General features: G+C 58.4%; 2 protein-coding genes across 6 annotated transcripts in view; one reads left to right on the plus strand and one right to left on the minus strand.

Moving 5' to 3' along the window:
* Window positions 1-12907, plus strand: part of Pbx4 (PBX homeobox 4) — a 41240-nt gene extending 28333 nt beyond the window's left edge. For 2 of the 5 annotated variants that reach the window (XM_060381903.1, XM_060381905.1), the window contains 6 exons: window positions 5996-6234; window positions 6508-6698; window positions 8194-8329; window positions 10544-10736; window positions 11180-11286; window positions 12623-12907. In XM_060381903.1, coding sequence (XP_060237886.1) covers window positions 5996-6234; window positions 6508-6698; window positions 8194-8329; window positions 10544-10736; window positions 11180-11286; window positions 12623-12715 — 959 coding nt within the window. In that variant the 3' untranslated portion in view covers window positions 12716-12907. Of the gene's footprint in view, window positions 1-5995; window positions 6235-6507; window positions 6699-8193; window positions 8330-10543; window positions 11287-12622 lie in introns of all 5 variants that reach the window. The other 3 variants (XM_021638155.2, XM_060381904.1, XR_009591409.1) reach the window with 3 other exon arrangements.
* A 7832-nt stretch (window positions 12908-20739) lies between these two features.
* Cilp2 (cartilage intermediate layer protein 2) lies at window positions 20740-27094 on the minus strand. The gene is made up of 8 exons (XM_021638084.2): window positions 26965-27094; window positions 26190-26288; window positions 25820-26092; window positions 25272-25427; window positions 24125-24403; window positions 23841-23949; window positions 23313-23470; window positions 20740-23229 (listed from the first exon to the last, which is right to left on the minus strand). The coding sequence occupies exons 1-8, from the start codon at window positions 27029-27031 to the stop codon at window positions 20873-20875; spliced, it is 3498 nt and encodes a 1165-aa protein (XP_021493759.2). The 5' UTR covers window positions 27032-27094; the 3' UTR covers window positions 20740-20872.
* Between the last annotated feature and the right edge of the window lie 306 nt (window positions 27095-27400).

Consider the following 27400-nt stretch of genomic DNA (forward strand, 5'->3'; position numbering starts at 1 on the left):
CACACCTGGAGCACATGTTAGACATGTGTGCAGACCACATTTTGTGTGTGTTCGTCCGACAGACACATGGACGTGTCCTCAGCCGTTGTGGGCAGTGCTGCCGGTCCCAGGGGTGTACAGATGTGCGTCCAGGCCCCTGCTCTTCCTATTTTTGTCTTTTAATTTTCGGTAGTACCCAGAGGGACCCAGCACCTCACACATGCTGTGCTGGGTTAGTTACTTCCTTGCTGTCGTGCTAAAGCCACATGAGAAAGGCTTGCTGTGGCCCCTCGTTTAGGGGACAAGTCTGTCATGGTGGAGGTTGGTGGCAGGAGCGGCTCCAGGCTGGTCACACGTGACCATTCTAGCAGCCCCCCAAAACAGCGCTGCCAGCTCTTATGCTCAGACACAAGACCTGGACCCGTGTTTTGATACCCGGGACACAGATGGTGGGCAGGGAGAACCAACTGTGAGAACACATACACACACAGTACACACACACCACACACACACAAACTCACACAGGCTAAAGAGAAGTAAGAAAAACAAAAGGCCTGAACTGATGCCAGCACTTGGGGAAACAGAGGCAGGCGGATTTCAGTGAGTTTGATGTCAGCCTGGTCCACAAAGGGAGTCCAGGACAGTCAAGGCTACCCAGAGAAACTCTATTTTAAAAAATTAAACAAAGACAAGAACTTTCTGTTTTTTAAAAGATTTATTTATTTTATGTATATGAGTGCTCTGTTTTCATGCATACCAGAAGAGGGAATCAGATTCCATTACAGACAGTTGTGAGCCGTCATGTTGTGCTGAGAATTGAACTCAGGACTTCTGGAAGACCAGCCAGTGCTTTTAACTGCTGAGCCAACTCTCCGGGCCTAAAGGCTGTTTCTTTTTTTCCCTTTTCTTTTCTTTTTTTTTTTTTTTTTTAATTATTTATACAGTATTCTGTCTGCATGTGTGCCTGCAGACAAGAAGAAGGCACCAGATCTCATTATAGATGTTTATAAGCCGCCATGTGGTTGCTAGGAATTGAACTCAGGACCTTTGGAAGAACAGCCAGTGCTCTTAACCTCTGAGCCATTTCTCCAGCCTGAAAGAAAAGAATTTTCAAACTCCTGAGCTTGCAGGGAGTGTTTGGCATTGAGACCTCTCCACCCCTGAGCTACATCCCGGCTCTGCTTATTGGTGTAGTTAAGACACTGCTCATCTTGTTTGTAGAGCTTTCCTGTCATCCTCAGGAAGTGGAGGCAGAAGGATCAAGAGTTCAAGCCTGGTCTATAGAGTGAGTTCCAGTACAACTAGTGTCACACAGAGAAATGCTGTGAAAAAAGTTCAGCATCATCTACATAGCAAGTTCAAGACCAGCCTAGACTATATGAGACTATATATGCCTGTGATCCCTGCACTTGGGAGATTGGAGCAGGAGGATGAACTGTTCAAGACTGGCCATTTTTGGTGGCATATGCCTTTAATCCCAGCACTTGAGAGGCAGGGGCAGGAGGATCACTGTGAGTTTGAGGCCAGAGTGGTCTACACACTGAATTCCAAGACAACCAAAGCTGACAGAGAGATTGTCTCTGTCTCAGAGAGAGAGAGGGAGGGAAGAAAAGAGAGAGAGAGTTGAAGAGTGACCTGGGCTTTATACCAAGGCCCTGTCTCAAACAAACAAACAAATAAACAGACAGACAAAAAACAAGACTAATGAAAAACAAGATCAAACAAACAAAAAAACGAAACCCAAACCAAACAGAAACAGCCAAGTATGGCGTGTGATTGATCCCAGAACACCAGGGTAGGCAGACTGGGAATCACAGCCTGGTCTAGGTATCGAGCCTGAGCTAAATGAGACCCAGGCTCAGCCCCTCCACACATCCCAGACCCAGAAACAAAAAGATGTTTTCATGACTACTCTCAGCAAGCTGTGGAGTCTGATGCACTTTTTGCTTGGTGAGCTGTGTGGCTCTTGTCTTTGCCCTGCTCTGCTCCCTGGACTTCTGCCTCCCATGCTGGTATCCCCGGGGGCGGCAGGCTCAGGGCATGAGCTGCACGTCTTGCCTTCCACCCGCAAGCTCAGCTAGGTGACCTGGGGCACACTTCCGTTAGTACTGGGGTAGAGTGACAAGTCTCACCTCAAGCAAAGCAAGGTGTTGAAACCTGCTGTGAGCTGATGCCCTGACCCCACCCCTGCATCCAAGGCAAGAGGGAAGTGCAAGCTGGGAACACGTTGGGCCCCACCTACAGGACCTCGGTGTGAGGACTGCAGGAGAGCAAGGGAGTTGCAGCTACTGCACCAGAAAGAGCCAAGGCTCAGCTCAGAGAAACTTCTCCATAGTCTGACCTCTGGTGCCCACAGCCAAGGTCAGGACATATCACAATGAGACACGCACAGGATGAGCTATACTGAGGAACACAGATGTGGGGGGGGGGAGGACAATATTCCAGGAGCTAATTTTCTCCCCGCACCATGTGGATTTTGGGAATTGAACTCAGGTCAGCAGGCTCAGCAGCCAGCACATTTATTTACCTGCTGAACCATCTCACCAGCCTGGAATATTCTTTAAAAATATTTTACAGGTTTTCTTTTTATTTTTCTTTCTTTTTTAAGACAAGGTTTCTCTGTGTAGACCTGGCTGTCTTAGAACTCGCTCTGTAGACCAGGCTGGTCCGGAACTCACAGAGATCTGCCTGCCTTTGCCACTGAGTGCTGGGATTACAGTGTGGCCACTGCCCAGCCTGGGCATTTGTGGGAGCTGCTTCTCTCGTACCCTGCGGGCCCAGGGGCAGCTAGATGAAGCTCATGCACTTCATGTCACTTCACAGTGTTGAAGCTGGGCAGGGTGGCCCAGGCCTCCCCTCCTGGTGCTCAGGAGGCTGATGGGGTGTGGGGTGCAGAGTGGGACCCTGACTCAGACAGAGCAGCTCTGCAAGTGATAGTTGCTAGTGACTCTATAGCATTATTTTATGAAACGTAGCTTTACTATGTTTTGTTTAACCAACTCCATGCCAACTTTTTTTAATAATTTATTTTTATTTTATGTACATTGGTGTTTTGACATTGACATGCATGTCTGTGTGAGGTTGGTTGTCAGATCCCCTGGAACAGGAGCTACATACAGACAGTTGTGAGCTGCCATGTGGATGCTGGAAATTACCTGGGTCCTCTGGAAAAGGAGTCAGTGTTCTTAACCGCTGAGCCATCTCTCCAGCCCCCTAACTTTTTTTTTTAAACAAAGATGCAGCAGGCTTAGGAAACAAATTTGTTTTTTAAGCTTTATTTATTTATTATTATATTTTAAGCTTTATTTATTATTCTGCCTGCCTGCATGTGTGCCTGCAAGCCAGAAGAGGGCACCAGATTTCATTATAGATGGTCGTGAGCCACCATGTGGTTGCTGGGTATTAAGCTCAGGACCTTTGGAAGAACAGCCAGTGTTCTTAACAACTCTGAATCAACTCTCCAGCCCACATGCTAATTTTTTTTTTTAAGTCTTATTTTCAGAGGACTGGAGATGTGTTTTTTTTAATAATTATTTATTATATATACAAAGTTCTGCCTGCATGTACACCTGCATGACACAAGAGGACACCAGATCTCATTACAGATGGTTGTGAACCACCATATGGTTACTGGAAGTTGAACTCGGGACCTTTGGAAGAGCAGTCAGTTCTCTTAACCTCTGAGCTGTCTCTCTGGCCCCACATGCTAACTTTTAAAAAGTGTTTTTATCTACATCTATCAATCTGTCTGTCTGTCTGTCTATCTATCTATGGTGTGTGTTTGGAGGGTGGTTCCCATGACAAGACACAAAGGAGGGGAGGGCTACAAATGGGGAGGGAGCACATGATGGGGAGGGGAGAGAATGAGTACCAGACATGGGTACCACAGCCCCTCCTCTTGATGCTGTGGCTCCCATCTCCTGTGGAAGGCCTTGTTCACACGGGGGCTGCACCCAGCTACGGTGGGCACCATCCTACCACACGTTCTCTGGAGCCTCTTTTTGCTTCTGTTTGAGGTCCCCTCGGTCAGCCTTCATGCTCTTGTACCATCAACCCAGCTTTTTTGAAACTTTATTTTTGCTTTTCTTAAACATTTATTTGTAAAAAAAAAAAAAAAAAAAAAAAAAATCAACAACATTTATTAGTACAGGGTGTGTGTGTGTGCGCGCGCGCTGAGTGTGTGGCATGTGTGTGTGTGTGACATGTGGTTGTATGCAGGGTGTGTGTGTGTGGCATGTGTGTGTGTGACGTGTGGTTGTATGCAGGGTGTGTGCCTACATGTAGTGTATATCGCACATGTGTACACATGCATGCATGCATATATGAGCAGGCCAGAGGTTGGTATCGAATGTCTTCCTTGACTGGGCTTCACATGTTTGTTTTTTTTGTTTTGAGGCACAGTCTCATTGTAACCTAGGCCGGCCTGGGACTCACTGTGTAGACCAGGCTGGCCCTGAAGTCGCAGAGATTGTCATGCTCTGTCTCAAGCTGGTGGGAATAATGACACGTACCACAATACCCAGTCTTTTTTTTTTTTTTTAAAGCATTCTTTTTTATTTTTATTATTTTTTTATTTATTACAGTTTATTCACTTGTATCCTAGCTGTAGCCCCCTCCCTCATCTCCTCTCATGCCCCTCCCCTAGTCCACTGATGGGGGAGGTCCTCCTCCCCTTCCATCTGACCATAGTCTATCAGGTCTCCTCAGGAATGTCTGCATTGTCTTCCTCTGTGGACTGGTAAGGCTGCTCCCCCCTCAGAGGGAGGTGATCAAAGAGCAGGCCATTGAGTTATGTCAGAGACAGCCCCTGTTCCCCTTACTAGGGTACCCACTTAGATACTGAGCTGCCATGGGCTACATCTGTGCAGGGGTTCCAGGTTATCTCCATGCATGGTCCTTGGTTGGAGTATCAGTCTCAGAAAAGACCTCTGTGCACAGAGTTTTTGATTCTGTTGCTCTCCTTGTTGCTTTTTTTTTTTAAAGATGACATTTATTTATTGCGGGTTGTTTTTAGGTTTTATTTTTTATTTTATGTGTATTAGTAGTTGCCTGGATGTATGTCTGTACCATATATGTACAGTGTAGGAATTACAGACATGAGCCAGCTCGCTAGCACCTGGATCAAGCATTTCTTTTTCTGCTTTAAAGGAGTGCCACCCTCCACATGCACACCACACACACTCACATACATATACACACATTCCCTGAGACCTGGGCACAGATGCATGCACAGACACAGTCATATGCACACATGCATACAGGGACATGGACACACGGGCATACAGCATCCGTGCAATACTCTGTTCAGTCCGGTGATGGGCCATTGGTCTTTAATGTTTTTCCACATTTATTGATTTTGTAGGAGGGCAGGAAGAGGCACCATACTGATCAGAGGACAAGTTGCAGGACTTGTGGGGCGCGGGGATTGATTTCAAGTCATAAGCCTCGGCAGCAAGCTCCTTCCCGCTGAGCCCTCTCTGCAGCCGACGCCAGCGTCAGCATTGCGTCCTCCCAGCATGCCCTGTTCAGTCAAGGCTTTCCTAATAGCAGGCACCTTCCCTGAAACCCACCCAGCCTGGCTGTATTCTCCTCTGGTTGTCAAGTTTCGCCCATGTGGGCTGCACTGTCCTGATGTCCTCTCCACAGCCAGGACTGTGCTGAAGATGGCACTTGGATCAGTGTCACCTTGGGTTGCTAGGCGTCTCTGATCAGTGTGCTAGTAAAGGGTCTGGAGAGATGGCTTTCAGGTTAGGAACATTTCCCACTCTTGCAGAGGACTGAGTTCAGTTTTCAGCGTCTGCACTGGGCACTTGCAGCTGTCTGTGACCCCAGCTTGAGGGCTCTGACACGGTCGTCCAGGACTCCGAGGGCACCTGTACTCACACATGCACATGCCACACACAGACACAATTTAAATGTTGAAAAATGATGCCTAGCCACAGTGCCAGTGCCGCTTGGCCCTGGCTGTTTTTCTCTGCAGAGAACACATCCCGGTCTGCCTTTCTCTTCCTTCTAGCCGTCAGCATCCGGTATCAGGAAGAGGACCCTCCCGACGCTCAGCTGCTGAGGCTGGACACCATGCTGCTGGCTGAGGGTGTGTCCAGGCCAGAGAAGAGAGGACGAGGAGCAGCAGCAGGCAGCACAGCAACACCAGGTGGCTGTCCAAATGACAATAGCATTGAGCACTCAGACTACAGGGCCACGCTGTCCCAGATCCGACAGATTTACCACTCTGAGCTAGAGAAGTATGAACAGGTGATCTTTCTGCACGCAAGAGTTTCTCATGTGAATGGGCACTGGCCACAGCCAGATGTGGACGCGAGCCCCCTCCTCTGTGGCAGAGCAGGGACAGCCCGCCACTCAATCACTGCAGAGGCGGCTGCCGTCACTGAAAGTGCTCTCCCCTCACTTGTCAGAGCTGACCTGCGTGTGAGCTGTGGGGGGTGGCAGATGCGGTCAGATGTGGAGCCTGCTGCCTCGTACCGCCTGGCTGCTTAGTCACAGGCCGGCCTGTCTCTCTCTGCCCAGGCCTGTCGAGAGTTCACCACACATGTCACCAACCTTCTCCGGGAGCAGAGTAGGGTGAGGCCTGTGTCCTCCAGGGAGATGGAGCACATGGTGGGCGTCATCCACAGCAAGTTCAGTGCCATCCAGAGGCAGCTGAAGCAGAGCACCTGTGAGGCTGTGATGACCCTGCGTTCACGGTTCCTGGATGCCAGGTCAGGGGCTGCGTGCCACCGGGTTTCCCAAGGGCTGGCCTCTCAGAACAGAAGCAGGATCAGGGCTAGTTCTCATGTGTCTGTTGTGCTGCTGACAATTGAACGCGGGGCTTTGCAAGCTGAACACATGCCCTCCCCACCACTGAGCCCAGCCCTGCCTTGGATGTCAGTGCATCCAGAGGATCTAGCTGGGCCTCATGCAGCTTCTTGGGGAGAAGCGCGGAAGCACTGAGGGCTGTTTCTGTGTAACTTGTGTGTGTGAACGGCAGGTGAGTGTGTGCCATGGCACAGCGTGTGGACGTCAGAGGACAGCCTCGGCTGTCGGTCCTCAACCTCCACCTTGCTCGAGGCAGGATCTCTGATGTTTTCCACTGAGTCTGCAGGACAGCTGGCCACCAGCGGCTGGGGGTTCTCCTGTCTCCCGCACCCTGCCACGGGGCACTGTGTCTGCAGACAAGCACTGGCATGTGTGGCTCTTACATGGCTTCAGAGAATTCAGCCTGGGGTCCTCATACTTTTTTGTTACCCACTGGGCTTCTCAAGCCCCTAACTGCTATTTTCAAAAGTGCAGAATATCAGGATCAGTTACTCACATGCTTGCCTACACACAGAAGGGCCTGTTTGCATGCCCAGCAGCCAGGTGCGGGCCAGCAAGATGGCTCAGGTACCCTGCAAAAGTCTCAACACCCAAGTTTGACTCTCAGCATGACCCAAACCTGCAGGAATAAGGGTCCTGAATGGTGGAGTGTCAGGTAGGAGGAGAGGGAAGCAGTAGCTGGGACCAGGAGCCTGGCCTGAGGGATGCCCTAGGCCACGCGAGTCCATGAAGTACACCACCCTTTACACTATTTGCAGGGGGAATGGCCAGGCTTGGGAGAGCTAAATCAGATGCGGCTGCGGAAGGCTTGACACCAAAGCCTAGGGAGAAGAATTGTGTACCCAGAAGCTGCAGCCTTGACTCCTCTGAGGCGCTGACTCCAGCCTCAGGCTGGCCTTGCCAAATCCACTCCTGGACAAGGACACAGAGCTAGTGTTCCCTTTGTCCTTTTATCAGGACCTCTGAAAAAATCTCGGTTGGCCTGGCTCCCCACACCAGAAGCCATGATAGATGGAGAGAACCAACTGCCAGAAGGTTGTCCCTGGACCTCTACGTGTACCCCATAACATGCAGGCACCTGTGTGTGCACACACACTCACACACAAATAGTTTCTTTAAAGCCTCTGCAACCCAGGTACTGGAAAGGTGGAACGCGGAGCTAGGTCCCTCAGATCTGCCAACCAGCAGTCTGGCCAAATCCCTGAGCTCCGGGCTCAGTGAGAGATCCTGCCTCAAAGAAACAAGGTGGAGAGTGGAGGACAGAGGACAGCAGTTTCTGGCCTTCACATGCACTTGCGTGCACACGGTCGCGCACAGACTGCCGGGAGTCTGGGGACGGGAGAGTTTGGCCAGAGTTCCAGCGTGAGAACGCTGCACACTGAGGCTCTCTGTCTGCAGGCGGAAGAGGCGGAATTTTAGCAAGCAGGCTACCGAAGTGCTGAATGAATATTTCTATTCCCATTTGAGCAACCCTTACCCTAGTGAAGAGACCAAAGAAGAGCTTGCCAGGAAGGGTGGCATCACTGTGTCCCAGGTGAGCCTTCCTGCTCCCGGAAGAAGTCAAGTCTTACAAGGACAGACTCCCGGGGAGGTTATTGAGTGTATGGGAAGGGTTCATTGGAAAGTTACTGAATGGGTGGGAGGGAAGACTCCTGGGAAGTTACTTGTTTGAGGAGGACTCCTGGGAAGTTAATGTGTTGGGAGGACTCTTGGAGAAGTTACTTAATGTGTGGTGCTGGTCGTGTGTCTCAGCCTGGCTGGGCTCAGACTCCAGCTTTGCACTGGGAATTAGAATGTGGTGGGACTCTGGTCCCTGTCCTAGAAGAGGGATGCGAGAGTGCAAGATGTGATCTCCAGACGCTGCTGCGAGCTCTAGGAGACTGATAGGGCAGAGACTCCCTGGCCCATGTGGGTGCTGCAGGAGCCTTGTGTGACACGAGCTCCCTGCACTTGAGTGGGGAGGGAGGGGCAATGGGGAGGAGGGAGACTCCTGACTCTGGCACTGATCACCTTTGTCTTTCTTGGAGCTTGAGGCAAAGGAACAGTGAGCAAAGGCCAGAGTGCTAAGAACATTCGTGAGCGTTTCAGAGTTCAGTCTATCCCGGCAGCATACTGGCAGGAAGGCGGGGCCGGGGCATTGGAGCAAGCAGTGCAGAAAATGTAACTGCAGAGCAGGGTCTGGTGAGGTCCCAGGTTACACAGGCAAAGCTCCTCTGCCTCTCCACACAATAATGATGGACACTGGCACCGCAGCCTTCTGACGTGCTGCAGTCCTCCTCCCTTCATGGTTGCAAAGGCTGAGTGTCCTGCCTTTAGGCATTTTCGTTAGCCCCTTGCCCAGGCTGTTCAAGTTATGTGCCTGTGACAGAGCCCAGGGTCATGCAGGAGACTCAGGCACAGCTGCCTGCTCTTGAAAGAGCTGCTGTGGTGGCCTCAGAAAATGGCCAGAGCTGAGGGAAGGGCCTGCACATCTGCATGAAGTGGGAGCATGGCTGCTTGGGCACCAGAGACAGTGTGAGGAGCAGGCAGACTCATGCCACACCTCCCACCCAGGCCCTGCTTGGTGCCAGGTCCTCTGCAGCATTGCTGTTCTAAAAACTGCAGTTATTCCATGAGACTCCTGCGCTCTGCCCAAAGTTTGGCCCTGAGTCTCAGCATCCACTTGATCCCCTGCTGGGTGGCTCCCTTCAGAGGACCCTCTACAGCAGGCTCCCATCCTGTTTGCAGTTTTGAGTGAGATTTAAGCATCCTCGCTAGGGTCCTCCTTGTTGTTCAGCTTCTTTAGGTCTGCAGATGGCTGTCCTATATTATACGGCTAATATCCGCTTATTGGTGAGTGTATACCATGCCTGTCATTCTGTTTGTGGGTTACCTCACTCAGGATGATCTCTTCTAGTTTCATGGAGTTTTCTGGAAGAAGAAAGGGGTGGGAATAGAGGGACATGGAGGGGACAGGAGCTCCAAAAGGAGACTAACAAAACTAGAAGATCTGAGCCTAGGGGGTCCTGCGGAGAGTGATGCACCAACAGAGGACCATGCATGGAGAGGACCTAGACCCCTAGCTCAGATGTAGCCAACTGGAAGCTCAGTAGATCTCTGAGTGAGGAAAACAGGGGCTGCCTCTATCATGAATTCAGTTGACTGCCCTTTGGCCCCTGGTGATGTGGCCTTGCCAGGCTATGGAGGAAGAGGAACCAAGCAGTCCTGATGAGACTTAACAAGCTACAGGCAGATGGCAATAGTGGAGAACTCCCCCTTTCAGTGGACTAGAGGAAGTGGATAGGGGGAAGAGGGAAAGAAACTGCAGTTATTAGGGGCCTTTTTCCTGTTTTGTCCAGTTGGTTAGGTTTTGGTTTGGAGCCAGTCTCACTGTAGGCCAGGCTGGCCCGGAGCTCACTGTAGGCCAGGCTGGCCTTGAATGCACAGCAAGCCTTCAGTGCCTTTTTTTTTTTTTTTTTGTAGTGGGATGGTGTTATTTTTTATATTTGTGTTTATTTGTGTGCGCACCTCTCACTGTGTTTGTATGGAGCCTGTCACTGCGGGAATGTGGAGCTCAGAGGACAGCTTTGGCAGCTGTTCCTCTCCTTCCACCGTGAGGTCCCTAGGACTTGAACTCAGGTCCTCAGACTTGGCCGCAAGCACCTTTACCCAGTGAGACAGCTTTTGTCTGTTAGGCTGCTCAAGACCATTCCTTCTGGGCAGTGAGAGGAAAGGCCCCTAACCCAGTGTCTGTACGGTCTGTCCCCAGTGTGACCCACCCCAGGACAGCATCGTTATCTGCCCACAGGTCTCTAACTGGTTCGGCAACAAAAGAATCCGGTACAAAAAGAACACGGGCAAGTTTCAGGAAGAAGCCAGCGTGTACTCAGGGAGAACGCCTACAGCCTCCAAGGCCTGGGGCACAGGGGCTCAGGCCAGCTGCCAGTCCACACCCAGCCCAGGTGACAAGGCCGTGCCCCTCAACTGTAAGCTTTCTGATGCTGTTAGCAGCCAGTGCCAACAGAGGGACAAAGGACCTCAGCCTCACGGGCCAGCATCACCTACACAGGGAAAAGAACAGGTGGCCAGGTGCTTTAGGTAGTCAAATACAGGGTCTCTCTCTCTCTCCCTCCATCCCTCTCTCCATCCCTTTGCACTCCCTTCCTCCCTCTCTCTCTCTTTTAGTTTTTGAGAAAGCATTCTTCTATATAGCCCTGGCTGTCCTGGAACTCACTCTGTAGAGCAGGCTGGCCTGGAACTCAGAGCTCTACCTGTCTTTGCCCCCTGAGTGCTGGGGTCAAAGTGTGCTCCACCACCACCTTCCCCAGAGTCTCTGAGCGAGGAGCTAGGTAGATGCCACCAGAAATGCTATGACCCCCAGCCTGACTTCAGCCGCTTCTCACAGCTTCCTGTGGCCCCTTCCCACTGACAAGTGGGGGTGACATGGTTCTCGCCCTGCGGACCCTGGCCTTCCTCCAGCCCCCACCGGGGGGAATGTGCCTACAGCCCCTGGTGAGTCAGCTGCAGCCACTCTGGGACCCCTCCAGGGCCCTGGGGAAGTAGGGGAACCCAGATACTGGGTCTCTCGGAAAGGGGACCCCAAGGAAAAGTGGGAGCATTCAGCTTCTGGCCTCAGACCCACCTATCAATGAGGGCTAGAGACCTGGGGGGGAATTCTGGGGGCCGTGTCTCACCCTAGGCTGGGCTACATTTTGGTAACTAGGGTCTGGACAGTTAAGCTGCTTCCAGAACTTTCCCAGGGTATCACCTGTCTCCTTTGTAGGCCCTGTGACCTCCCAGTCTGTCCTGAGTGTCTGACCACAGCCTCCTCTCAAGGACCTGTAAGGGCACTGCCTAAGCAGAGTGGAGCCTGGTGGCACCCGCCATGGCCCCGTGAGCCCAGTGAGCTTCCCGGAAGCTTCCTCAGAACCAGCCCTGGGGCTCAAGGACAGTGTCCACAGGGAAGGGGTTGGGTGGGCCTGGCTCACTCAGGACCTGCCTGCCATTACCGAGTCTAGCCTAACACAAGCTGCAGGCTGGGAACAGTCTGGGTACACCTGGGCGAGGGTGCTCTGGGACCGAGCCAGCGGGGGGGGGGGGGGTTTGGAGCAGGCACTAGTCTACCCTGCAGTAGACCTGGCACACCTGTCGGTGCCGGCAATGTTGTGCCCTGCAGGCCCCACCTGAGCTTCCTGTAGTTCTCAGGCTGAGTGTGAGCCAAGCAGACCTTTTGGTTTTGTTTGTTTGTATATAGCACCTTGGCTGTGCTGGAACTCACTGTGTAGACCAGGCTGGCCTTGAATTCACAGAGGCCCCCTTGTCTCTGCCTCCGGAGGAAGGAATGTCCCATCATGCCAAGCCCAAGCCAACACTTTCATCCCCCTGTTCTCCTGGCTCTTCTCGAAGGTCACTCTGCCGGCGTGGCCACTGTCCCTGTCAGGCGCTTCACAGAGCTCTGCTCGCAGAGCCTCTCCCACAGCTGCTCTGCCTGGTACCATGTGCAAGGACAATGTCCCCTGAGCTCAGCACACCCATCTAACTGCCCTTTGGGCAGACGGGCAGAGCAGCCCCATTTTGTTCTGTGCCCGTGCACACTGCACACAGGAGGCCCTGCCCCTGTGAGGAAGGGCTCTTATTGCCCAAGAGCCACGGCTCTACCACAGGCCACGGAGGCCCAGACTCTCGGTTCTAATGACCGAGGCATCTCATGGAGGGACAGAGACTCAGGCCCACCCCTTCACCTCACTGCTCAGGTGGCTTTTCTGGGACTCCTCTGCTAGCACGTTCTAAGTACCCCTTGGGGACATTGGAGCCAGGTGTCTACTCACACTCCTGTCTGTCTTTCCAGGCCCATGGTAGCTGGCAGAAGGCCACCACTCCACAGCGAGCCTCATCACCTGCTGGAGACTCTGGCAGCGTCAACTCAGATGTATCTAACTAAGTTTGGGAGCCTGGCAGAATGCCATGGATGACTGGCCCTGTGTCCTGCTGGTTACCTCAGGAGCCTGGCTGTGGCCCTGCCTTTTTTCCTGGCCACTCAGCTCCCCGCCTTGGTGTTGCTGAATGACTGACAGTGGATTGTCCGTCTAGGGCTTGTTTCTAGCACCCCATTAAAGTTTCTGACCTGTTTGCATTCCGCTGTTTTCAGTCCAGGCTTGTCTAGGTAACAGGTAACCCTGGACACCATCACCAACTCTAAGGCCTCTCGGAAGCTGTGCCATAGCCCCTGCTGACTCAGAATGGGTTTGGGTTTGTTTGAGGCTCTGTTTTAACTCTTCTGATGTTTAGTTTGGGAGTTTTGAGATTTTGGGAGAATTTAAGCCTCTGCCACCTGAAACCTTGTCTTCTGTTTTCCCTGAGCAGCAACCAATAGGGCCTTCGATTGATTCACAGCCACCATCTGGCCAGTCTGCCTAAAGCCATCTGCCAGCCAGCTCCCCCATGGCCCGGACCCCACCCTGTCAGCCGCATCACACAGTAACCAAGTGCCCCTTTTTCCTACGTCCTGGACCCCATGGCAAGTGGGGACCACCATGTCCCTGGACACTGCCAGCTCCACTCTGACACCACCTGCCCGTGGGAGTGTGCACTCTGCACCTCACCGATCCCGAGGGGCTGCAGAGTGGCTTTCAGCGGTCCCTGTGTGGCTGCACACTCGTCCACCAGAGGAATCTTCATCGGCATTCTCTGTGGACCCACAGCCCAGCCCTGACAGCCACTCACCTGGGCACCTACTGGAGGGTGTCAGCGGGTCACACACTCCTGGCCTTCTGGAGCTGCTTGTCACTGTCATTTCTGAGGCTTTTTATTTTATCTCTTTTGGTTTTTTGAGACAGGGTTTTTTTGTTTTTTCCCTGGCTGTCCTGGAACTCACTCTGTAGACCAGGCTAGCCTTGAACTTACAGAGATCCACCTGCCCCTTTGCCTCCTGAGTGCTGGGTTAAAAAATGTGTGCCACCACGCCCATCTCAGTCAGTGTTCTTAACCACCAAGCAATCCTTCCACTTCCCAGAGCCTCGCCCTTTGTCACAGCCAATTACTATACAATCGAGGAAGGTACCTTTTAAGACAAACCCCAGCTGAGGTGCAGGGAAGCTGAAGGCAGTGGCCCTGCCACCTTTCACACCCTTGAGATGCATGGCCTTGGACTGACACCTTCGCAGCCACCCTCTGGTTGCAGGGAAAAGCTTCAGACTCTGGAAGCCTCTCTGGGTGAGGAGATGCGCAGGTGCAGGTGCGGGACGGTGTTGCCTGCCTAGAAGCCTGGAAGGGCCAGCACCATCTTGGAGCTGTCGATAGGCCTCCATTTGAGGCTCCCACAGTCCTTGTGACCTGCTGAGATTGCTGAGGTCACAGCTGTGTTGGCCCCTGGAAGGAGGACTGAGTGGCCGAGATAGACCGCCTCAGGAAAGCTGGCTGAAGGAAGAGCAATCTAAGAAGACCGTGCAAATAAAATGCAAATTGAATACAGAGGAGGAGGATCATACAAATTATATGCAAACAGAGAACTATCCCAGAAGGGACTTGGGGAAAAGTGAGCTGTAGGACAAAATACTCAAGTGAAAATGATGACCTGCACTGCTTATGAGGCTTAGCCCTGGCACCCCCAGCCAGCGGAACCGGCGTGGCCAAGCCTCCGGCCGGGCGGGGCCAGTAGGGGGCAGCGTCCGGTGGAGTGGGGCAGGAGAGCAGCCGGCCTGTATCACCCTTTCAACCTCCCCAGAGAGTTCCCTCAGGAGAGACCCCTGGCTCACACTCCCAGCTCACTGTGGGGGATAACAAGCAGGACTGACTGAGGGGAGTGGTCAGGACTTCAGGGGTTCCCACTCTCTTCCACCAACTTTTTTGGAGAGTTACTGAGGGACTCTGCTGCTCATGCCTCCAATCCCTTACTGGAAAACTCTAGGCAGAGGCCTGAAGAGGCAAGGGCCGCTGGGGAAACTCATGAGGATGGCTAGGGCCTGGGTCTGCTGGAGAGGGCAGGTTTTACCCTCACGAGTTTCCAGGACCCAGCGCAGCGGCGCTCGCCTGTGATTCCAGCACTCAGGGAGGCAGAGGCAGGCCGACCACTGTGAGTTCGAGGCCAGCCTGATCTACAGAGTGAGTCTAGGACAGCCAGGGCTACACTGAAAAAAAAAAAAAAAAAAAACAGTTTCCATGATGACCGAGCATGGATGCCTCTGCTGCCTCTGAAGGGACAGTGGAAGCCGTGGAAGATGAATGTGGGGGCCAGAAAGGTGACACCAATCAACCAAAAGCCTGCTCAGTTGCAGGTATACCTTTTGCCACGAGGGGGCGCAGTCAACCTAAAAAACTAAATCCCGTCTTCAGACTCTGCCAGCAATCTAGTCTAGAAGGAAACCCTCTGCGCCTCAGTTTCCCCAGGCCAGGAACAGCCTTCAGGGAGAGGTCAGTGGGCAGAAGCCAGCAAAATGCTTCAGCATCCAACACACAGATGGATAAGCAGAACGTGACTGTGGAGCTGGGCAGGAAGGGGCTGAGGACTAGCAGGCCCAGGTGTCCGACCGCGGGGGACCGGAGACAGAGCGGCTCTGCCTACCCGAGACCAGCAAACGCGCTTCCTGGGGGAAGGAGGCTGGAAAGGGCTGCGTTCAGCCGAGGAGATGCAACCAGATGGGGGTGGGGTGCCCCTCCTGTTCTCCCAGGACACCCAGGAGGCCGGCCGGTATCAGGCCAGCCAGGCAGCCCCGCCCAGCGGCAGGTGCCAAGGCCTGCCAGCGACATTCCTCAGCGCTGGGCGCCAGGCTGCCGCTCCTGCCGGATGAAATGTAAGCTGGGCCTGGCCGCGTGGGCCTCGTGTTTTTCCAACAGCTTCTTCAGCCACAGCCTGACCACAACCTAGATTCCGTAGGGCTAGCCACTTCGTGTTTGTGCTCAGCCTGGCCAGACAGTAGCGGGGCCAGGCGGGGGCCCGGGCCTCCCAGAAGGTCTGGCTGCCCGGCTCTCCTCCGCCGAGAAACCCTGGTTCGAACTGCTCAGCTGTTATTTCTCTTGTTGTTTTGTTTTGAAACAGGCCCTCTCTATGTAGCTCTGGCTGGCCTCGAACTCCCTACACTAGCCGAGGAATGACAGACAATTCCTAATCCTTCTGCCTCCACTTCTCAAGCACTGGGATGCTAGGTGCCAACATGCCAGACTTGGCTTTCAGACCTTAGAGTCCGCTTGGGATGGGATGTAGCCAATGCTGAAGGTGTAGTGGGGGTTGTCTGTGGCCGGTTCCTGCCGTCTCCAGCGTGAGTAGGGGTACCACAGGACGTAGGCACAGTAGGCACACACCGTTAATCCCACTGGTGAGCTGAAGCATGAGCTCCCAAGTTCCAGGACAGCCGGAGCTACATAGCAAAGCCCTGACTCAACAGACACCAAACAGGTAGCGAACAGCCTGTGTTCAGGTGTTGGCAGGGCTCTAACCCAGCTGCGGGCTGGTCCGGACCTGGAGGCTGCTTCCCTGCAGCCTGCAGTTTCTGCTGATTGTGGCTCTGCCTCCTGCACTGCATGCAGCTCCCAGGGCAGAGGCTGATCCTTGGGACAAAGTCATAGACATAGTCACACACCACACACACACACACACACACACACACACACACACACCTCCTGCTTGAAATCCTCACAAAAGGAAAACTAAAGTCAAGATTTTCAGTCTTCTGAATTCTAGTTTCATCCTTGAAAGTCCATATTGAAAATTCCCTGTCCTCCAGACCCTGGCCCCCTTGCTGACCCAACCCTGGCCCTACAGGAGGCGTTTTTTTTTGTGCCTGCTTTGCTTTGGCTTTCTAACTGGGGTTCATTAATCTAAGCATAGCTCTACCACTTGGGAGTAGGTTGTGCCCTGTCTGTGTTCCACACAGGATTCTCACAAGACTTGTGGGCTAACCTATACACTTCATGAAACAGACTGGGATAGCCTGGCCCTGGGCGTGGGGGTGGGGAAGGAGGGAGTCAGTTCATGTCTCTGGAAACTTTGAAGCAGGAAGAGGGGCAGGGGCCGTGGCCTCACCTCTGCCTGGCTGGTCCTCAGCCCAGCTCAGCCATGCTCCGGCACCGTCTGGGGCCAGGCAGCCTTTGAGGACATAGCTGAGGTTTGGCGGGGCTGCCTGGCCAGGGCTGAGTCAGCAGGGGGAGGCACGCCGGCCTCTGCTGCGGGGGCAGCTGGGATCTGGGAGGCCTGGGGTCCCCTAGCCCCCTCCTCCCTTGGGCTCCGAGAGGGTGTGGCGTGCTTGGCGCCCTGGGGGTGGACAGCTGTACTCTGTAGCACATAACTGGAGAGGGCCTGAGGCAAACAACCCATCGTCCTGGGCTGAGGGCACTATGGACACGCAGGCACAGCTCAGCCCCGAGGCAGGGGCTCCTTGCTGGGTGTCTATGACCCCACAAGCTAGAGGTTAGTGTCCTGCCTGACGCATCTGCAGGTGTCCTAGGATGACAGGCCCTAGTTAGGTGACCAGAAGGCACTGGGTGGTAAGGGAGGGGATATCCGACTCTAGGGACAGAGATAGGGTGTGGCCAGGAAAACCTGACCTTGGGGCCGGATGACGGGCAGGCGGGTTGGCTCTGACTGACACCTTGGCTCTATGGCCTGGGCAGTGGCCGGGGTGAGGCCATGTCTGTCTCCCTGTGTCTACCTCAAACAGCTGGGAGTCCCTTCTCCCCGTGCTGGTCTCCCCCGTCATCTGCCAATGGCCCCGTCGGGGACCTGGCCTGCTCTCTGCTCCCACTCCGAGGCACCATGTCCCCAGTGATGTCCCTATACCCTCATAAAATTGAAGCCAGTCCTGGCCAGGCCAGCTCCAGCCCTCGGGGTCTGAGACGGGGACAGACCCACCTCTGAGGCTGATGAGAGAGACAGACTGTGGGGAAGTCGTGGGTGGCCGCACTGGGCCCCCGGAGCCCCTACAGAAGAGCCAGAGATGTTCTGCCAGGACTGAGCTGTGGAAGAGGGGGTGCTGGGCCATGTAGAGAGAACAGACCCCAACGCCACCAGAGAAGCATGTCCTAAAGACTGAGCAGAACTCCTGGGGGCCGCAGAGGGGCGGGGGGATTTGTCCTGAGAAATTGTGTAGCCCAGGCTGGGCCAGCAAACCGGCTCAGCGGGTCGAGGAGCTTGATGCCCAAGCCTGAGGATCTGAGGTCAGTCCCTGGAAACCACATGAAGGAGGAAAGAGAACACCAACTCCACAAACCTGTGCTCTGGCCTCCATACCCATGCTGGGCCATAAGCGTGCCCACACAGGCACCAAAGGCACAGAAAAGAGGAACCTGGCCTCTGGAGGTCTCTCACTCTGGAAACTGCTTCCCTCCCTCAGCGTCTCCCCCTGCTCCTTGTCCCTCAAGTCTTTGCACATGTTCCAGCAACCTGCCCTTCCCACCTTACCTCCCTGCCAAACTCCTACCCATCCTTCAAGACCCAGTGTCTAGCTGGGTATGGTAGCTCACACCTGTTTTCCAGTGCTCAGGAGGTAGAAGCAGAAAGATGAGAAGTTCAAGGCCGTATTTGGCTACAGGTGAATTTGAGGGCAGCCTGATCTATGCGAAGCCCATCTCTGTCTCTAAGAATCAAACAGAAACTGTCAGCTACCATGTCCACACTAGCTAAGTGAGCCTTTTAGCAGTCGCCCTCCCCAGAAACAAATCTTGGGAGCTCAGCACGTTCCGTATACGTTTAAACAGCCCTTAGCAGGCAGGGTCAGGCCACACCCAGCAGCCCTCTGCATGTCTGCTGTCTTTCCTCTTGGATTCTTATGTTTTCAGACTTGTTTTAAGCATTTTACTGATCCAAGACTTTTCTCTACGCCATGGTGTGAGGAATTTTAAGAACCCCTGGTTCTAAAATTATAAAATCTAAAATGTCGGGGGTGGGGACATTGGGCCTCCTGTGCCCCGAGCTGACCTCAGGGCGGCAGGAGCTGGGTCTCTGGGGGGTCTTGGCCCTGATTCCCTTGGCCAAGGGGCGTGTCCTGGCAGCCCTGCTGGGGGTGGAGGAGGGTGATGGATTTTCCAGAAGCTTCGGCTGATGTTCCAAGCGGGAAGGCTGGGACTGAGCACCGGGAGAGAAGGCGGAGCAGCTGCCAGCCCACGGCTCTCTCCCCTCTCTTGGAGTCTGTTTCCTCCTGTGGAAACTAGGGTGAATGCTGTCCTGTTACTGAATAGGCAGAGAGGGAAAGAGGTCTACAGCTTTCTGGGCCCAGCTAGAGAGGGGCTGCGCCTCCCCCACCCCTCACCTAACAAAGGGGCCAGGGCCAGGTCATCCACTCCCTAAAACCCAGCTGGCTGGCCCAGCTGGCAGCCAGAGAAGCCCCAACACTTTCTCAAGGAAAGGTATTTGGCAAGAGGGTCAGACACCTCATCAGCCTGGACTCTGCCGCAGCTCACCATCACGGGGATGGGGAGCCGAGGCAGTGGGCAGTCCTCACTCCCCCAGGCACCGGGCATGGCTCTGGCTGGGCGAGGCTCCCAAGCAGACCTTCAGGACCCACACCCTCGGGGCCCAGGAAGGTGTTCCTGGCATGGGTGCCAGGAGGTGCCTGCCACACGGGGGGGGGGGGGGGGCTTGAGAATTAGCTGAAATGGAGACCTCTGTGGAAGGACCACGTGGGGAGGGACTGGGGTCAGCAGGAGCTGCCTGCAAAGGGGGTCCTCTGTGTGACTGTTGTCCAGCCCGCACACAGCTAACAACTGCTGCCAAAACTTGCACAGTGGGTAATGAAGGGTGTGTAGGCCCTAGATGAAGGGCAGCCCCATGCCCCACTCCTTGACAGGGCCCTGCTTTAGGGAAGTTGGGCAGGCATAGGACCCTCATTTCCTGGGGCAGGGATGTAGCTCAGTTGGTAGAGTACTTGCCTAGCATACACAACATCCTGGGTTCCATCATAAACTGGGCACATGCCTGCCATCCCAGTACTGGGCAATGGAGGCGGGAGGGTCCAAAATTCAACGTCACGCGTTCAACTACATAGTGAGCCTAAGGTCTCAAACCGGAATGACCTCTTCCCCGGGACCCACTGCTCTCCAGGCTGGCACTGCAGGGGAGTCCCACCCAGGGGGACTTCGGCCCTGCCACGCATGGCACCAACCTGCCTACCCACTGCACTTGAGAGGTCAGGACTCTGCCGTGTCCCGATGCCGCGTCCCTCTGAGGTTAGGAGGCCCTGTGATGGTGCCCGCAGCCCCTGTGGCTGGCAAAGGTATGGCTGGGCCTCCGCGTGAAGGAGCCCGGGCCAGCACAGTGGCCTATGTTGAGGAACTCCATGGCAACAGAAGTGGCACTGGCTGCCGCCTGTCCGCGGGCCAGGCCCAGCTGTGGGGGACTCCAGGCCCGGCCGGCAGCCTGCGGAGCTACTGTGCTCTCTGGTCAGACTCAGACGTCTGTGCTGGTGTCACAGCCACCTGGCAGATGTGCCAGGCAGCCCGGGAGGACCCTGAGTGCCTCCAAGCCCTCTGTCCCTGCTCAGTGGGCTTTGTAGACCTCTGGCTTCGTAGCCCAGGCTGCCTCCTGTCTCGGGGATCACAACCTGCTCAGTGCGGTGTGTGGCTCGGCCCCACCCACCCTTCATCCTTTTCAACGGACACAACTCGGTGAGTTGGGAATATAGCATTTTTAATTGAGCCCGATAGCACCTGCCCCAAGCCCAAGGGCATTCCCAAGCACCATGGAACCACCCTGCGGCCCTAGCTCCCCCTGCCTGACAACAAAGCACCTCCCCCCACATTCCATGGGGCCAACCTGGACCCCCGACTCACACCCACCCATGTGGGTATTATTTCAATAAATATAACCTCAGAGCCAAGGCTGGGGCAGGGGTCCCAAAAAGCTCACAAACAGGCCCCGGACACCTGCACTCCGGCCACGGGGGTGGGGTGAGCCTCAGAACCTGCCTCAGCTGAGGCCGCGCTCTAGCCACGGCTCAACACTTGGTTTCTGCTCGCAGAGCCGCAGCAGCCTGCCCAACTACCCGTAGTTTTTCTCTGGACCGAATTCTGGAGAGGGGAAAGGGGACCCGGAAGCCTGGGGCGGACGGGGCAAGGCTTTCCAAACCCACGGAGTCCCAAGCAAGGCAGGGGAGTGAGGTCGCGGGGCAGGTCACTGTCCTGGACGCTCGGCGAAGAGGCCGGCATCTCGGGCCCGGGTCTGGGCAGCCCCGGAACTGCGGGCGGCCTGCCCCATCTCCCTGCGGATGTCGCCCAGCGCTGAGGCCGGGTTCTCCAGCAGCCTCTGGAAGAGGCTGGGTCTGGCGGGCGGCTCCCGGCACTGGAAGGTGACGGCCACGCCCGCGTCCGCCTTCATCTCCCGGGAGAAGCCGTCGGAGGAGCCGTCGAAGCAGCGGCCGATGGCGATCTCCTTGGCCAGCCGCGGGCTCTGGTCGGTGACCGTGTAGACGCCGTAGTTGTGGCCCAGCGCGTCGAGGGGAGCCAGCATGGCGAAGGCGGCGGGGTCGTCGGCAGGAGCGAGCGGCGGGTGGCGGGCCAGGTAGTCGTGCAGAAGCGCGTTGACGGCCACGCGGCGGCAGCTGCCCTGCGGGGTCACGGTCACCAGCGTCCTGTCCGCCTGGCGCTGGTCGAACAGCATGCCGCCGCACTTGAACTCCACGCAGGCGGCCGAGGCGCCGGGGCGTTCGGGGTCGCGCACGCTGCGGATGTCGCGTAGCCCGTAGAGGCGGCCGCGCGTGGCCTCGTGGGTGCCGCCCGCGTTGTGCGAGCGCACCATGTACTCCCGCGGGCCCTGCAGCCGCACCTTCAGGAAGCACGCGCGGAACTCCTGCGGGTTGGGCCACCAGGCCAGCAGGTCGCCGGTCCACGAGGCGGGCGCGCCCTCGCGGAACGGCACCACGTCGTACTCGTACTTGTCGGCCTCCACGCGCGAGAACCGGAAGTGGCTGTCGGTGACCGGCGCGTCCTCGCAGTCGCGCAGGCGGCGCCACGGGTACACGGGCCCGCGCGCCTCGTCCTCCCGGCCCTCGCGCGGCCGCGCCAGATTCAGGCGGAAGCCGGTGCGCTTGAGCGCGGGGTCGTCGTGGTCGGTGCGCCGGTAGGCCAGGCGCTCCAGGTAGGGCTGCGCCACGCCCACGGCGGCCGCGACGGCGCCCGGCCGCGACGGCGCCGCCTCCAGCTCCTCGCCGCCCAGCGCCGCGGTCACCAGCGCCGTGTAGGCGTCGGGCCGCTCGGCGTCGCAGAAGGCGGGCACGCACGCGCCGTTGGGCCCGGTGACGGCGCTGTCGAAGCGGCCCCAGGCGCGCGGGTTGGCCGAGAAGCCGGGCGCGGGCTCCAGGTTGAGCAGCGTCACCACCACGCCCTGCACCTGCTCGGCGGGCGCGAAGCGGTCGGTGCCGTAGGCGCGCACCTTGACGAAGCAGCGGCGCCGCTCGGGCACGTCCAGGTTGAAGAGGCGGCGCTCGCGCACGGCCAGCGCGCCCACCAGGAAGGTGCGCTCCTCCCTGCGCACGCGCGCCGCTGCCTCGCGCCGGAAGCCGCCGCCCGGGCCCGCGCTCTCCTCCTCCCACAGGCCCGTCTCGGGGTGCAGCGACCAGAGCGCCAGCGCCTCGGCGTGGCCCGCCATGCGCACGTGCCCAGCGTCCACGCGCACGGCCGCGCGCGCCGCGTGCAGCTGCTCCGGGGAGCCGGGCGCGCGCAGGTCCACGGCGAACATGCCGTAGGTGCGCAGCGGCGCCAGCTCGCCCGCGCCATCTAGAAAGCGCAGGTCGCTGGAGGCCGCGGCCGCCGACGCCAGGTCGCGGGGGTCCACCACGGTGATGCGCGCCTCCACCGGCCCCGCGTAGGGGCGGCCGTCGGCGTGCTGGAAGGTCCCGGGCGGCAGCACCAGCTCGCCCAGCGCGGGCACCGCCGCCGCCTCCGCGCCGCCCAGCGGGATGGCGCCGCCGCGCTCCGCGTCCAGCAGCACCGGGGCCGCCTTGCGCAGCGCGCGGACCTCGTGGTACACGCCGGCGCCGCGCGGGTCGAAGGGCAGCACGCGGACGCTGTCCACGAACTCGCCGCTCGGGTCCACGAAGGTGACCACGAGGCGCTCGGTGGCCGGAGGCACCTCGATGGTGAAGTCGCCCTGGAAGGACGTGAAGCCGATGGGCGCGCGGCCCAGCAGGATGCGGGCGAAGCGCAGGGGCTCCCCGGAGTCGGCGGCCACCACGCGGCCGCGCACCAGCCCCCGGCGCGGCAGGCACTTGCGACAGCCGCACTCGGCCACCACCTTCACGGGGAGCACGTAGCCGGAGCAGCGGACCTCCCTCTCCTCCAACCGCAGCACGGAGCAGCAGCGAGAGCCCGCGTCCCCGCAGCGGGGCCCGGAGCCCCCGGGGCCGGGGCAACGCGTGTCCGCGCACTCGCCCACGTCCAAGAACGCGGGGCCGCCACCGGGCTGGCCGCAGTCGTCTGGAAGCTTGATGAGGTGTTCCCGGGGGTGGGAGTCGCAGGCCGGCCGGCCGGGAGCTGGGGAGCGCACACAGGTCAGGGGGCGGGGCGGGATGGGGGGTGCGGGGGCCGGGCGGGGCCGGGGCGGGCGGGGGGCTCACCTAGCACCGTGAGCCGGGCGGCACGGGAGCGCACGGCGCCCGCCTCGTTCCAGGCCTTGCAGTGGTACTCCCCTGCCTGCTGCTCGCCCAGCCCCCGGAGCTCCAAGTGCGGCCCGGAGCCGTGCAGGCGCCGCTCCAGCAGGGTGCCGTTGTGGAACCTGAGGAAGGCGGGAGGTGGGGACCCTCGTGATGGTGGCCCCGACGTCCCGCGCTCCGAACCGAGCGGAGGCTGCGGCCTGCGTCAGTGCAGGGCGCCGGGTGGCCGCGCTGACTCCCAGCTCCCGCTCCTCCAGCCGCCGTGCTGTGGGCATGCCCCACTGGGCCTGCTTTTCTTTTCTTTGGAGACGCGGTTCCCCCACTACATAACCCCCACTCCTTCAAGCTCACAGCAGTCCCCCTGCCTCAGCTCCTGACCTCAGTGCGGGAGCTGTTACCGCACCTTAGCTTTAGAGGGCTGCTGAGGTGCCGCGGGGTACTCTCCGAGCAACCCAAGGCGGCCGAGTGCCCCGCGTGGCCGGAGACACTCACCAGGAATACTTCTTGGGCGTGGGTGTCCCTGAGGCCTTGCAGCAGAAGGTCACGTTCTGACCTGCCTCTCGGACTCGGGACTCAGGGTGCTTTACCAGGTACGGTTTCCCTGTGGGGGGCAGAGTCAGCATGACCCCGCTGTACCCCAGGGACCCATTTCCCTTCGCATTCTCCCGGGGACAGCCCACCTCACCCTGTACTGTCAACACGCGTGAGTCACACCTTGTTTTTCCCCCTTGGCCCCGGAACACCCTCTGTCACGTATTGGCTGCAGGGACACTCACCTAACTCTTCAAGGACGATGGTGACCACGGCTGAGTTGGAGCTGTTGGCGCTGGCCTGGGCTGTACCAGCCGAGAACCCATTCATCTGGGCGCTGACGTTGGCGCGGCTGCCAGCGCAGACTCCGGGCACCCGGAAGGTTCCGTGGCTGCCACTGGTGGCTGCCGTGCCAGGTCGGGCTGGCAGGGAGACCCTGGCGCCTGGCAGGGGTCGGCCAGATGGGGTGACCACCGTTCCCAAGAGGATGTGGTCAGGGCATCGGCAGATGTCAGAGCTGCACCCTAGGGGAACACGGAAGTGGAAGGAGGCACAGGGAAGGCTCTTGGGGAGAGCTTTGCATTCAGTCACTCAACAAACATGTGACCCGCCACCCCCAGCCCGGGCATCAGTGTGGCTGGACTTAAGTGAGTCTGGAGACAGGGCTAAGTGGGCACAGCTGGACCAAGGGAGGACGCTGGGTTTCGGGATGCAGGAGGGAGCCCCCGGGAGGGGACCGTGAGGACTCATGCAGCAGGAGCACCTCGCCGGGCGGGAGCGAGGGGGCTGTCCTGAACATCATCTGTCCCGTTTCCAATGCGGCTTCTCCGCGAAGTGGAAAATTCCAGCGGAAACTCGGGGCAGAGGCTCCGGGCGGGGTCCCACCTCGTGCCCCCACCCTATGAGGGCCCTGCTTCAGCTGTCTGCATACATGTTTGTGGAGCCCAGGCCTGAGTGGAATTTCCAGGCCCCCCCTGGCTGGCCTGCTGGCTGGCCCAGAGAGGGCCTGGGCATGCTGTCTGCCAGGCTGTGAGCGCGTGTCTGCGTGGGCGACCAGGACAGGCCGAGCGAGACTCGGCGCTGCCTGTGTGCTTCCACAGTATGCAGCCGGCTTCCGCCTGCACACAGGGAGGACTTTGTGTGGGCACCGGGGGATGACCCCTCGGGTCTTCCCATGCCTGCCTGGCACCCGCCCCCTCCTCCGCGTTGTCTCCTTGCCTACCCTGTGCGTGCAGGGACTGGGGTGTGCGCAGTCACGACCCAGTCAGGGAAGGGATCGCCAGTATTGGACCCTGGCCTTCAAGGCCCCACTTGAGCTGGTCGCATCCTCTGGGCTCCTCCTTACGCGGACCCGCCCCTAGCCATCCCCTCTTCTGGCCCTGCGCCTCCTACCTGGGCACCGGGACCTCACGCACTTTTGTGCCTCCTGGGAACTCCCGGGACACGTGTCCCCGGAGGAGCCTTGACAGCTGCGTCGGCGCAGGCGACGGCCCGGCCCGCAACTCTTGGAGCAGAGGCTCCACGCGCCCCACGCGCTCCACGCTGCCTCTGCGGAACAAGGAGCGAGATGAGTGGAGCTGGCCACGCCAGGCAGCGGGCTTTCTGGCCTGTGCGAGCCGGCCCCCCAGCTCCATAGAGGACGAGGACAAGGGTGCCGCCTCGGCTCACCGCCGGGGGTGCTCCCGGATCACCCTCCAGGCCGCCCCCCCCAACTTAGGAAGTCATCTCCCGGCACCTAGCGGGCTGCTCTGGACCGGCCGAGGGGATCCCGGCGCGGAAGCGCGCTGCCCGGTACCTCCTCCCGGTCAAACCCGCCGCTCGCCCGCTGATGGGCGTGTCTCGCCGAAGACACTACCCCAGGTCCGCGCACAGCCGTCAGGGGCCTTGCTCTTGGGGTCGCGCTTTCTCCGCCCGCCCACAGAAGCCCGGCCCGCCCTTACCCAGCGGGCAGCGGAAGCGCACGTGGTAGTTGGAGCAGCGGCGGCCGCGGAGCTGCTCGCGGTTGAGGCACCAGAAGCCGCGCTCGGGGTTGGCGTGCACTCTCTCGCCCGTGGCGGCCGGGAGCGCCCAGTCGGTGGTGCGCGCCTCCAGCGCCAGCGGCCTCGGGCACACGCGCGCGGGGCCGTAGTAGAAGCGGATGGCGGCCAGGCTCTCGAAGTCGCCGTCTCCCCCCGGGTGGTCCACGTTGAACCACGACGTCCACTCGCTGGCCTCTGAGGGCATGGCACGCTGAGGCGGGCTCTCCACCACCCGCCAGCCACCCCCACCGGAGCTCACCAGGCTCCGGGTCACAGGGCCGAGGTGACTTACCCTCCCAGTCCTCCAGGTCCGGCGAGGGCTGCCCGGGGTCTGGAGGCCGACCCTGAAGACTCTTGGCGGCTGCGGTGCGCTCCTTGGTGGAGGTGGCGTCTGTGGGGGTGCGGGGAGACACAAGGTGGACACTGAGACCCCCTTCTGGGGCGTTTCACAAGGCAGAAGACAGGATCCGGGAGCCAGCTCTAGCTCTGGGGCCTGCAGGGCCGTCTCCTCCAGGCAGCCTTCCCACGGCCAGCAGCGCACCCTGAAAACCAGCTCCTCTCCACGGGCTGGGTGACTCTGTCCCCACTCTGCCACTCCAGGCCCGAATGTCCATCAAACACTAGTTAAGTTACAGCGCGTTAAGGCGCAGCGCGCTCAGCTGCGCTCCGCCGCAGACGCTGCGTTCTCCCCTGGCCGCTCCTCCAGTGTCCATCCTCCCGCTCTCTCTCGGTGGGGCGCAAGGTGCCAACAGGTAAGTCTTTGGCTACTCTTGCCTCCAGCTTTCCAAGATGGACTGGGGGTGTGCGCGCGACAGGTTCAGACGAACTCCTTCTTTCTGGAGCCCTAGTCTTTTGAGGAATGGGCCTGCCATCAGCTCTGACCTCCAGGCACAGGTTTGGAGACCTGGCCACTTAGGGTTCCAAGCCTCGGCCGGCTGCGCTTTCCCGGGAGGACGGAGGAGGGCACTGGGAAGCTGGTGAGGGGTCGTTTTCCCACCCCGCCCCGAGCCACCGCCTGCCCACTTTTCTGCCCTCGGCTGACGGCCTCGGTCCCCGGGGCGTCTCACCTCCGGCTCCCGCGAGCCGCGCGGCGGCGGCGACGCACAGACACAGCAAGGGCAGCGGCGACGCCATGGCCAGGTCGGAGTGCCTCGGCGGAACTGTCGGCTCCGACTGGCGCGGCCAGGGACTGATGGGGTGGGTCGCGGCCGCAAGCCCCGCCCCTGCAAGCCCCGCCGGGTCGCCCCCTCTCCGTGCCTCCCGTGGAGCCTCCGCCCCCACACTGCCTTGGGTCCCGCGGTTCTCCTCCGCCCACCCCAACCAGGTCCGCGCCGCGCGTTGCGGCGCCGTTTGGCCTTAAACTTGACGCTGCTGGGCGCGGTAGCAGGCTGGAGCTCTCTGTGGGTCCAACGCGCGTCCTAGCACGCTCGGCCACCCCCGGCCGGGAGGGCCCCCCGCGCCCACCCTCCGGCCCGGGACGCCGCCCGTCTCAGGCCGGAGGGG

The sequence above is a fragment of the Meriones unguiculatus genome, chromosome 4 (genome assembly GCF_030254825.1).
Source record: "Meriones unguiculatus strain TT.TT164.6M chromosome 4, Bangor_MerUng_6.1, whole genome shotgun sequence".
Lineage (NCBI taxonomy): Eukaryota > Metazoa > Chordata > Mammalia > Rodentia > Muridae > Meriones > Meriones unguiculatus.